Here is a 12,481-nt window from a genome sequence, read left to right on the forward strand (position 1 = left end):
AAAAAAAAAAAAAAAAAAAAAAAATTCTGTTTAAAACCTTATTTTATATTTTTCTCTGGCCTCAGTTTCCCTCAAGTATGTCTTTTTCGTAAAGAAAAAGATTGTTACTCCTCATCTTCCAAGACCTTTAATATGGCAATTAGTGTTTTGAGTAGTATGGAGGTGAGGAGTATGTCAACATCAAAATATTATTCAAAAGCATCACAATTGGCTTATTTTTCCCCATTGTGGAGAAGTGAATTGAGAAAAAAAAAAATCAGACTGATTTTCTTTTAAGAAATGAACCACCTCTAACATCCTACAAGGCTATGAAGATCTCCAAGCAGGCAGTTACACTACTTGATTCTTGACCTTTTATACATAAAGGTCCTACTGCTAGTGGGACACACTTTCCGTCCCCGAAGTAGCAAGTACTTATGAATGCATCTAATTTATTATGCATTCTCAATCTCTAACAAACGTGATTTTTTTTCCCTTCCAAAATAATTTCCCAAGATGAAAACGGCAATAAAACAATGTGCCTAATAATAATACACAATCAGGGACTTAGGTGAAAGAAAGAACTTGAAAACTATTTTACAGACCATACATACAGTCATGCCTCACTGAACAGTGGGAACAGGATCTGAGAAATGTATTGTTAGGCAATTCTGTCGTTGTGCAAACATCAGTGTACTTACACAAACCTAGATGGTAGAGCCTACCATACACCTAGGCTATATGGTATAATCAATTGCTCCTAGGCTACTAACCTATACAGGATGTTACTGTAGGCAACTGTAACACAATGGTATTTGTGTAGTGCTTATCTAAACATACCTAAAATACACTGTAGAAAGGATTAAAAGATAGCACACGTGTACAGGGCACTGGCCATGAATAGAACTTGCAAGCCTAGAAGCTGCTCTGGATGTTAGTAGCGAGTGAATGTGAAGGCCTAGGACATTACCATGCATTACCGTACAACTTACACTCTACGGTTAGGCTACACACAATTTATCTTTAGATATATTTCTTCAACAATAAATTAACCTTAGCTTACTGTAACTTTTCTATTTTATAAACTTTTTGGCTCTTTTGTAATAACGTTAAACTTAAAACACAAACTCCTTTTACAGCTATAGAAAAAAATTTTATATCCTTATTCTATAAGCTTTTTTCTATTTTTTTTTTTTTTAACTTTTGTTACAAACTTAAGATACAAACACATTACCCTAGGCCTACACAGGGTCAGGATCAAGACATCGCCAGTCGGCAGGAATTTTTCAGCTCCATTATAACCTTTCCGGGCCACCGTTGCATATGCGTCTGTCCTTGACCTAAACGTCGTTATGCGGCACGTGACTGTATTTTGATTCTGTAGCCTAAAACATCACTTCTGAAAAACTGTATTCCTAACCAATATATATGAAAACGTCTGTCTCAAAACACTTCTCTATGTCTCATGGTAAATCTGCCACGAGTTCAATTAGCCAATTCCTGGCAAGGAATCCACAGGTTTTCCCTTCTTTAGGAATGTCAACCATTTTGCCTTTTGTTTTTTTAAGATTCAATTATGATGCACTAAGAGGCTGCGCCAAGTCCACACTAACATCAATTCCTCTGACCCTGCAGCTGAAACCCTGGCAGAACTACGCCCCCTCGGAACACAATGCCCAGATCCTCTCTCCCTGGCTCGGTTTAGCTGGTGGGGAGCAGTCCACATAACACCCTGTGAGATGGGCGGTGGCAGGACTTCACCAGAACTCTCTCCTTCCCGTTTCTCCACGCACCACACCACTGGAGGCGCTCTCCCTTCACTGCGGTTGGGTCAATGTGGACGTTTTCCACTCGGCCAGCTCCCCACAAGCACAGAAGGGGGAGGGAAAGAGCAAAGGGGCCACCCACGCCAGGCAGGAGATGAGAAGGGAGCCCAGGGTCGAATGCAGGCCAACAGACCCGCAGCAAAACTGCACCTTTTCCAAAGGAGCAACCCAGACGAGTAGACAAAAGCACCTCCTAAAAAGGTCTGGGTGCCAAGGCCTTTCCTTCCTTACTTCGAAGCCCAACCAACCCAATAAATCCACAACCCTGGTTCCCGGGTACACACCCGGCTCCTACTACGGGTGGGTGCCTAACTTCCGAGAATCGGTACGCTGGGCACCACAGAGGATAGAAGTGGGAGCCGGGTGCGGTGCACGTGTTCCCCGAAACGAAGACGGACAATAAGAACAAGCCCGGGCTCCAAGGGCCGCCCCACCCTTTTCCCCGCGCCTCCAACCAGGCGGGGCGCCATCGCCCCGAAGTCTGCAGACAAAGCCCCCTCGGGGCGGAGAGGAGGGCCCAGCCCAAAGCATCTGGGGCTGCACACAAAAGAGGGAGGAGCGCGAGGGGCGGCGCGAAGCGAGAGGGCGCGGCACTCACCCACGGAGCCCGAGGAGCCCCTGCGCTTGGGCGCGGCCGGGGTGGAGGGGGGCNTGGGGGCTCACGCTGGCCGGGGAGGAGGGGGAGGCCGGGCCGGAGGCTCGTCGTCCTCAAGGAGCTTGGAGGGCGAGACTGCGGCAGCAGACAGCGGGGATGGCGCGGGCACCGTCGACGACACCGGGCTCGGGTCCCAAGACGGCTGCCGCTCCGGGGCGGCGGGAGGCGCGGCCGGCAGTGGTCCCCGGGGCGCCGGCGGCACGAAGTCATTTCCGAAGTCCATCAGGGGGGCGCCGGCGGTAGGGGCGGTGGGCACCGGGGCCGCGGACAGCCCAGCGGCGGGCTTCCTCTCCAGCACCTCCAGCTCCTCCAGGTCTTCGTCTTCGTCCTCTTCTTCCTCCTCCTCTTCTTCCTCCTCGTCCTCGGGCTCCCTCACGAACTGATACTTGAACGCGGGCTGCGGCCGGGGTGGGCTGTCCGAGGACGAGACCAGAGGCGACTGGTCCAGGTCTTCCATGGCTGGCGGGTGGAGATGATGCTGCAGCTGCTGCTGCCGCCGCCGGAGCCGCGTCTCAGAGCCGCGGGCGGTTGTGGGGGTTGGGGAGGACTGAGAGGGGCTGGGCCGAGCGAGCCGAGGGACCTACTGTGGTGACGGCTCCCGGAACAATGAGACTGCTCCTCCTGCCTCCGCGCCGGTGATGCGCCACCCGCCCTGTCCCCAGTTGCAGCCGCCGCCGCCCAAACGAGCTAGGAGAGAGGCCAGCGGACTCTCCGCCCAGTTTGGCGTGACTCACCCTACCCGGGGGAGGGCAGGGACTGGCGCGGGAGGAAGAGAGCCAATCGGCTACAGGATAGAGAAGATAGGCGACCAGCCAGGCCAACGGAAAGGGAAGGAGATGAAAGTGGGTGGGGATTACGGCACTTCCTCTCTCTTACCGGTGGGGATTGCGTTCAATGGGCGGTGCTGGGAGCTGGGAGCTCCACCCCCACTTTAGCTAACTGTGAGTTGGGGTGGGGTCTTGGCCTTGCGGCCAGCTGGGGGTCCGTCTGTCGTAGAGCACTGGGAAAGGGGGCGGGCTGCTGGCTGGGAGGGGTCGGCGCGGTTCCTGGCGCGCCACCGGAAGGGCGTTATCCTGGGGGACTGGGAGTGGAAACTTTCCTCCCGGGAAAGGAAGAAACCCGTCTGGAGAAAGGTATTAACGGGACTGTGAAGTGGGCCCTAAGGATTTTTAAAGATGTTTGAAATACAATATTATTTTTTCACTTAATGTTCCAAACCACATCACTACTACTACCACCCTAAAATAAGAAAAAATTTGTTTTTTTTTGACAGACTCACTCAGTCTAAACCGCAGCCCCTGGAACTGGTAGACAAAACAGCTGTGCTGAATTAACTGGGGATCTGGGGCCCACCATTTGAAAGTCTGCTCTTCTTCCAAAGCGAGTTTGGGGCCCTTCCTGATGCTGGACTCTTACATGGTAGGAGAGTGAGTCACCCAAAGAGAGAGGTGGCGGGAGACCGGAAAGTGGAAATACAAAGATGCCTTGGAAAGCTAATTTGGTTCACGTTACATTTCAGTCACTTTAGGTTCATGAGTCAACATTTCGCATGATTCAGGCTTTCTGGGAGTCAGGAAGCCCCATACTCATTGGTTTGATACGCAGGAATAAACATGATCCCCATTCCACTTTTTCTGAGGCTGGAGAGTTTAAAGAAAGTAATTGCAGAACATGTAAGAATCAGGATCTTTCTGATTTACCTTTCAAAAATATTCACTGCATGCCTACTCTAGAGGCCCTGGAGAGAAAAGGATAACCCGCTTTCAAGTTGCTCAAAGTCTAAATCTGTGCTGTACCTGACAGGTATTGGCTACTTAGTCACTGGCTACTTGTGGCTACTGATTGAACACTCAGAATGTATGTAGCTAGGCTGAAATTAGATGTGCTGTGTCAAATGCGTACTGGATTTCAAGAATTAGTACCCCCCAAATGTAAAATATCTCAGCTTTCGTATTGACTTAATGTTGAAACTGATATTTTGGATATATTGGGATAAGTATAATATTATTAAATTAATTTTACTTGTTCTTTTTAAAGCAGCTTCTAGAGTAATTTAAATACATACTGGCTCACATTATATTTCTTTTGGACAGTGCTAGTCTAGATTAATAATTAAGAAATTTTGATTGCCATGGGGGAATCGCTGGTTATTTAAGCAAATTCTTAGCTCCAACGAATTTATATTACTGTGGCTTGTATTGGTGTATATACACCTGTATTGGTGAATATATAACATTATGCATTTGACAAAACCCATAGGACTATTCAACAGAAAGAGTGAACCCTAATGTAGACTATTGACTTTAGTTAATGATATGTCAATATCAGTTCATCAGTTGTAACAAATGTACCACCTCAATGCAATATGTTAATAATAAAGGAAACGCGTTAGGGGGCAGGAGTGGGAGTGTATGGGAACTCTGTACTTCCTGTTCACTTTTTCTGTAAACCTAAAACAGCTCTAAGAAACAAAGTCTATGAACCTTAAAAAAAGGAAAAGAATAAAGATTCCCTGGCAATGTTACTTGATTGGGTTAATTATCAACAAGGTATTCAAGACCTATCACATCAATTCCACAGAGAACTGGCTTTATTTGTACAAAACGTTTGTGACTTGCTTTGAGCTTGGTTTTATTTTTTGAAGGGGTTGGGAAGAGTAGGAAGAGAGATGTATTGATGTAGAATTTTGGGGCGGGAGGTTAAAGCCAAATGAATTTAAACAAAACAAATTTCTACAATGATGACTACAAGAGACATATTTGAAGTGTTTGTCAAATATTTATCAAAATTATCAAAATTTGCCTGATTTTCAACCAATTGCATACACATACAAAAATATACTAACAATATTTTATGATACAACCTTTTCTATTGTCACAGTTTAGCTATCAGCAGTTCAGTCTTCCCCTTATGCTTTTTCCACTATGACTGTTCCGATAATCCTTAATGATAAGTTTCACAGGGCTTTTATATAGGTCTAATATAAATAAGACTTATGTTATTTGTAAGTTGTTATATATGATAGTTCCGCATTCATATATCCCTGTACCTACTACTACTAAAATAGTCTCAAGGGAATATCTTTAATCAAAGTTTCACAAAAGAATAATTGTAAATAGTAGATTTATAATTTTAATAGGAAATAACAGTTAATATTGATGCAATAATATAAGCACTATCTGGTGCAGAATAAAAATAAATTTTATTAATCTCAGTGACTTCTAAAAAAATAAGTATTTGATAGATAGATGAGTAAAGAGTTTGCCCAGCATTCATAGAATGATCAGCAAAGCAAAAAGAAAGAAGGCTGTTGCTGCTCTACCACAGTTAAAAGTAAAGCTAGTGATACGTTATTGTAACTAGATGTGAATATCACTCTCACAGAATTCTGGTGGACATTTGAACCAGTTAAAGGAAAAATGCACATTCTAGATATTAAAAATAATTTTAAAATAATTATTCAATGATTTATATTTGAAAATAGCTTATCGGCCGGGCACGGTGACTCATGCCTATAATCCCAGTACTTTGGGTGGCTGAGGCGGGTAGATCTCTTGAGGTCAGGAGTTTGAGACCAGCCTGGCCAACATGGTGAAACCCCATCTCTACTAAAAATACCAAATTAGCAGGGCATGGTGGTGCACGCCTGTAACCCCAGCTGCTTGGGAGGCTTAGGCAGGAGAATTGCTTGAACCTGGGAAGCAGAGGTTGCAGTGAGCCAAGATCGTGCCATTGCACTCCAGCCTGGGTGACAAGAGCAAAACTCCATCTCAAAAAAAAAAAAAAAAAAAAAAAAAAAAAAAGAAACACAACACAAATCACCTTTTCCCAGAACGATAGAAGTTCAACGGCTTCTGTCAGATACCCAACAGGTTAGTAGCTGTTCTCTCTGAGAACACTGCAAGAGAGCCAGCCTGGTAGAATCATAGAATCTCAGTGTTGGGAGAACTTTGGGAGGTCAGCTTGACCAATCTCCCTTCCATTATCAGGGTCTCACTTATAAGCAAGAGCTAAATAACATGTACATATGGACATAGAGTTTGGAACGATAGTGGAGACTCAGAAGACTAGGGGGAAGGAGAGGGGATGATGAGAAATTCCTTCTTGGTACCATGCACATTATTAGGGTGATGGATACACTAAAAGGGTGACCACTATGCAATCAATACATGCAACAAAATGACACTTGTACCCATAAATTTATACAAATAAAAAATTTAAATAGTTAAAAAGAAATTCTTAAGAGTACCAAAATGATGTTTCAGTCTCTTTTAAATAGAAAGATTGAATGTAATTCAGTGGTGCTCTTGAACACAGGCCATTTTCAGTAGGTGAAAATCTGTGGTTGACTGCTCTTGAAACAGGTATGTCTGTAATCCACCTCTCATCTTTCTTCTCTTGCTAAACCATCCCTTTTGTGCTTTCACTTTATACTTTTTCATAAGATAAATATTTGTTGGGTATACAGTCTGCACCAGGCCCTGCTCAAGACTTTGAAGAATACAGCACTAAGCCAAACAGACACAAATGTGCTTGCATGTTTTCAGTAAGAGACCTATTAGTTGGGGAAATCACCCATTCCATTTCTGTAGTATTATACCTTATTTGCAGAATGCTAAATTGACACCTAAGCTGGTATTTGTAGAACAAGTTAATTGTACTTGCATTATGTATGCCCCTCAAAAGAGTTAAAAGGCGCAGGATGGGTATACTCTTGCCTACATGTAGCAGGATGTGAACTCCAGATGAGAGGTGGATTGTAGAGAAACCTGTTTCAAGAGCAGTCAACCACAGCGTTTTCACCTCTGAAAATGACTTGCCTGTGTTCAGGAGCGCCACTGAATGACATTTGACCTTTCTATGTAAAAAAGACCGAAATATCATTTTGGCACCGTTAAGTGAAAAATTAACAGCATGCTAATTGTTGTCCCTGTCATTTTGCTGGGATGTTAGATTTTATGAAATGTACCATTGTGTGAAATGCACCATTTTGTGAAATGCAGTTCATGGTTCTATTCAACATCTTAACCTATATTAAATCCGTTCTGTAATAAGAATAGAAATAGAAATATAGGATCAACTTCTTCAGTCATGCTAGTTAAGCATTGACAGTTAGTGTTGGACCTAAAATAAAATGTTAAGTCCTAAAAGAAATCACATAATAAGCAAGTGAAAGTCATAATTAAAATTGAACCAAATCTTTCTCCTTTAACTGTTTTCAGTCCTCTGCATTATTAGAAATTAGGCTATTTGAATATGCATTGTTTCCCTGGAGAAATTTATTTTAATCTAGCAAAAAAATTATTTCAGATCCAAGAAAGTTAATTTTGATCTATCAGTACAAAACCAAGCAGAAGACATCCTATGCTGTCTTAGACAAATAAAAATGTGTCCTCATATGAAGAAAGAATGCAGACAAGAGTCCACAAAATTTAACAACTCATTCTAATATATAACTTATTATTTTTAATACCTAAAGGTTGAAGTGTAAGTTCTGTTATTTCATCTTCAATGTAGATAGATAGAAACCAAGTGGTCACTGTCTTTAAATATCATTCATTGATTCACCTAAAACCTACTGACCATCTAGGCTCTGGTGATAAATAATAGATAAAACACATTTCCTAATGTCAAAGAATGTATAGTCTAGTTTACATAAGAATGTATACATGTATATACATATATGTATATGATATAGATTTATGTATATATACATATATGTGTGTATATGTGCGTGTGTGTGTATATATAACTGTACACACACAGTAGTTCCACTGAATCCATGCTTTCACTTTCCATGGTCTTAGTTACCCTCAGCCAGCTGCAGTTCAAAAATATTAAAATGAAAACTCCAGAAATAAACAATTCATAAGTTTTAAATTGCGTGCTGTTCTGAGTAGCATGATGAAATCTCAAGCAGTCCCCTTCAGTCCCTCAAGGGAGGTGAATCATCCCTTTGTCCAGCGATCACACTATCTATGCTCCCTGCCCTCCCCTCGTGATAAGAGAGTCACTTAGCAGCCATATCTGGGATCAGATCGGCCGTCATGGTATCACAGTGCTGCATTCAGGTAACCATTATTTTATGTAATAATGGCCCCAAAGTGTGAGGGTAGGGACGCTGGCAATCTGGATATGCCAAAGAGAAGTCATAAAGTGCTTCCTTTACATGAAAAGGTGAGCCGGCTGTAGTGGCTTGTACCTGTAATTCCACACTTTGAGAGGCGGAGGTGGGCAAATCACTTGAGGTCAGGAATTCAGGACCAGCTTGGGCAACATGGCAAATCTGGTTTCTACAAAAAATACAAAAATTAGCTGGGTGTGATGGAGTTATGCATTGCATAGCTGCAGTGGAGTCACAGCTACTCGAGAGGCTAAGATGGGAGGATGGCTTGAGCCTAGAGGGGTCGAGGTTTCAGTGAGCCCTGATCACACCACTGCACTCCAGCCTGGGTGACACAGCAAGACCCTGTCTCTAAAATAAAATAAATGAAAAGGTGAAAGTTTGTCATAGATATGTATGTATAAGGAAAAACAGAGTATATATGTAGGGTTCAGTACTAGCCACCATTTCAGGGATCTGGGGGTCTTGAAATGTATCCCCCAAGATAAGGAGGACTACTTCATACCTTTGCGTGTGGGGGAAAAGAGAGCGAGAGAGACATATTCCAGCAGGATTTGGAATAAGTCCTCATAAAAGTTGACGCTTGATCTTTTAAGATAGAAAAAGATAGGCATTTAAAGAAGAGGGACTAACATCTACAGAGGCAGGGTGAAATGAAACTTCGACAAAGATTCAAGACACAGAGAGACATCTGCTATAGCTAGAAAGGTCCGAAGCGATTGAAGATAAAACCAGAAAAATAAGCTAAGTACAGAACACTGAAGGTCTCAAGTGCCATGCTGAAGAGTAGAAGCATTTGTCTCCTAGAGTTATTAACGATCTTTTGAAGCAGTGTGGTGGGATGACCTGACTGGTAATTTACAAAACAACAGTGACAGAGAATGGATTTTGGGTGCTAGAGTAAGAAAACCAAATACTGAAAATGCAATTATCATAGTTCAGGTAACCATTGCCTTTATTTATAGCTTTATTGTAACAACTGTGGTTTAAGTGAAACATAACTACTGCTTTTAATTCTGGCAAAAGTTGATAAGAGCCTAAACTAATATCACAGGAAATAGGGAAGAAAAGATAAATTTAAAATACATGTAAGAAGGTGAATTCATAGAATCTGATGACTGATAGGATGGAGGGACTAATGGAAAAGAAGAAAGAAAAGCTGATTCTAAGGTTTAAACTTGGGTGACAATGTAAATTGCTGCTGCCATTATCAAAGAAAAGAACTCTGAGGAGAGAGCACAGTTTGGATGCATAATGCTAGGGAGACTATAATGACCTAAGTTTTGAGGTACATTGAACTTGAGTTGACTGCAGAACATTGAAGTAGAAATAATCAGAGAGCAGCTGGAAAACCAGAGCTGGACTTTAGATAGAAGTCTAGACTGCAGAGCAAGGTACCTGAATTTGTTAGCTTTCATGGGTCAAGATTTGATGGGAAATGGTGGGGCTGTGGAAAGGTGACCAAGCAGGTTGCTGGGTACTGTCTGCTACTCCTGGGAGAAAACAGCCAAGAATGCAGCCCTGGAAAACATTAACACGTAACATCTCTGGATGGAACTGAATCTCCACTTAATCTTTATTTTTCCAAGCAAAACAAAACAAAACAAAAAACTCCTTTTAGCTTTTCTTCATAGGTCCAGTGTTTCAGTTTTTAAGTAGGTGCTCCTGTTTGTCTTCTCTATCCACCTTAAATATTAAACTCAGAACTCAAAATAGTATTCCAGTAAGTGTCCTGCATTTTTACCACAAAGTAATCAATAGTAATAGGTACAGCACCAATAATTTAAGCCTACAGATTGCCTGAAAATCTTCAGTAAGCTAGTGACTCCAGTCTCGTAGCCAATAACAAGCAGTAGAATTGCCTACCGGATGTTTGCCTCCTCCTGTAACCATCCACTAATGAAGACCCTAAAGAGAAGGAAATGGCTAAAAGAAAAGTAATAAGAGATTAAGCAAGCTCCATTAAATTACAACAGTAACTAAATAAGTGGTTCTCTTATATATTACTTGTATTTATAAGTTATATAATTTTAAAAAATAGATCTATATTGCTCCTACATCACTTGTTTTCTACTTCCAGAGAACCCAGAAACACAATCATCACCAGAATGCTACAGTATATGACCCTACCTATGTCTTTGTTGAAACTCCTTTACCTTTTATTACTAAAAAGTGATTGTGATCTAGAATTTTCATTTCATATTAGTTTTATTTATTGTCCTGAGCAGAATTTTTTCCTGTCAAGTGGTAGAGGAAATGTTAATCATTTATGAATGATAAAATGTTATTTAATCTAATGAGTTAAATATGGTGTATCATCTATTCATTTCCTGCCCGTCCCAAAACCCCATCAAAATGTCAGTAAAGCAATAAAAAAAAGATATTAACCAACAATGACAGAGAATAAGAGAGGAGACAACAATGGATAAAATATTTCAACACATTTTGGAAGACAAAAGCAAATGGAAGAGCAGTTAATGACTTAGCAAAGTGGATGAAGTTAAAACCTAAATATCTTTCAAGGGGCAGTATCAACTAGAAGCAAGTCATTGTGTGTCACAGAACTAAGAGGCCCAGTCCTTGGAGGTGTCAGGATTGAAAACAAATGGATTCAGTAAAAGTGGAACCCTTAGTCCCCATGTCCCCATCCTGCTCCTAAAAAGCCTGTTTCCCCCAACTCCTGTTGTCTCCTATTCCCCATTCTCTACCAGATAGGACATGGGAGAAATCTTAAATGGTGAAAACAAGTGGCTCCAGAGAAAATTCTTCAAAATATTGGCATGTAGAGTACCTCAGTAAAAAGGCCTGATCAGCCCTACATTTATATCCACTCATCTTCTTCCTTCTCCCCCCAGAGCTTCCAATACATATTTTTAAGGTTATACCCTTACACATGAAACAAAAAACAAGAACCACCAGATATTCAATAAAAATCTTGAATGAAAACAAATAGAAAAATAAAAAAACTTGAAGGAACAGAGACATACAGAGAACAGAAGAAAATAACAAAGAAACTACAATTAATATTTAGAGTGACTGGCTGGACATGATGACTCACACCTATAATCCCAGCACTCTGGGAGGCCAAGGCTGGTGGATCATCTGCGGTCAGGAGTTTGAGACCAGCCTGGCCAGATTATTCCCAATAGCCAAAATGTGGCTATGAGATGATGAAAAATTTTTGGAGATGGATGGTGGTGATGGTTGTATAGCAAATGTGAATATACTTAATGCCACTGAAAAATTGTTAAAATAATAAACTGTGGCATATGTATTTTACCATGCTAAAAAATAATTAATTGCAGGTTTTTTTTTCATTAATAGTGTTAGAACATGAAGTTGAAGAATCTCTCAGGAAATAGGGGGAAAAAAACGAAAAAAATGTATTAGCAACAAACTAGTGGAAATTGAAATTTTTTTAAAAAGCAATAATGATACTGCCCAAAGATACACAATTTTAGTTAGAAGGAATAAGTTAAAGAAGTCTGTTGTACAACATTGAGGCTATAGTAAATAACAATGTATTATATTCTTGAAAATTGCTGAGAATAGATTTTAAGTGTTTTAACCATAAAAAATGATAAGTATGTGAGGTAATACATACGTTAATTAGCTCAATTTAGCCATTTAACAGTGTACACATATTTCAAAACAGTGTGCTGTACGTGACAAATATACACAATTTTTGTCAATTTAAATAAATAAATCCCAAAAATCAATGACATTTACAATAGCACAAGAAAACATGAAATATTGAAGGATCGATTGAATAAAACATGCCCAAGACCAACACACTGCAAGCTACAAGTGTTGCTAGGAGAAATTAAAGAAGCCAGAGGGACTTAAACTTGATATAAAGACTTATGATAAAGCAACAATAATTAAGTTAATATAGTA

At 41.0% G+C, this 12,481-nt stretch overlaps 1 protein-coding gene across 1 annotated transcript; it reads right to left on the reverse strand.

The window, feature by feature from the left end:
* Positions 1-2,475: 2,475 nt before the first annotated feature.
* On the reverse strand, positions 2,476-2,972 carry LOC108519770 (uncharacterized; the record flags this gene model as incomplete). The annotated part of the gene is made up of 1 exon (XM_017858996.1): positions 2,476-2,972. A coding segment is annotated over one exon (306 nt), but the record flags the coding sequence as incomplete, so codon positions are not given.
* Positions 2,973-12,481: the final 9,509 nt, after the last annotated feature.

The sequence above is a fragment of the Rhinopithecus bieti genome, unplaced genomic scaffold (genome assembly GCF_001698545.2).
Source record: "Rhinopithecus bieti isolate Rb0 unplaced genomic scaffold, ASM169854v2 scaffold_47995, whole genome shotgun sequence".
Lineage (NCBI taxonomy): Eukaryota > Metazoa > Chordata > Mammalia > Primates > Cercopithecidae > Rhinopithecus > Rhinopithecus bieti.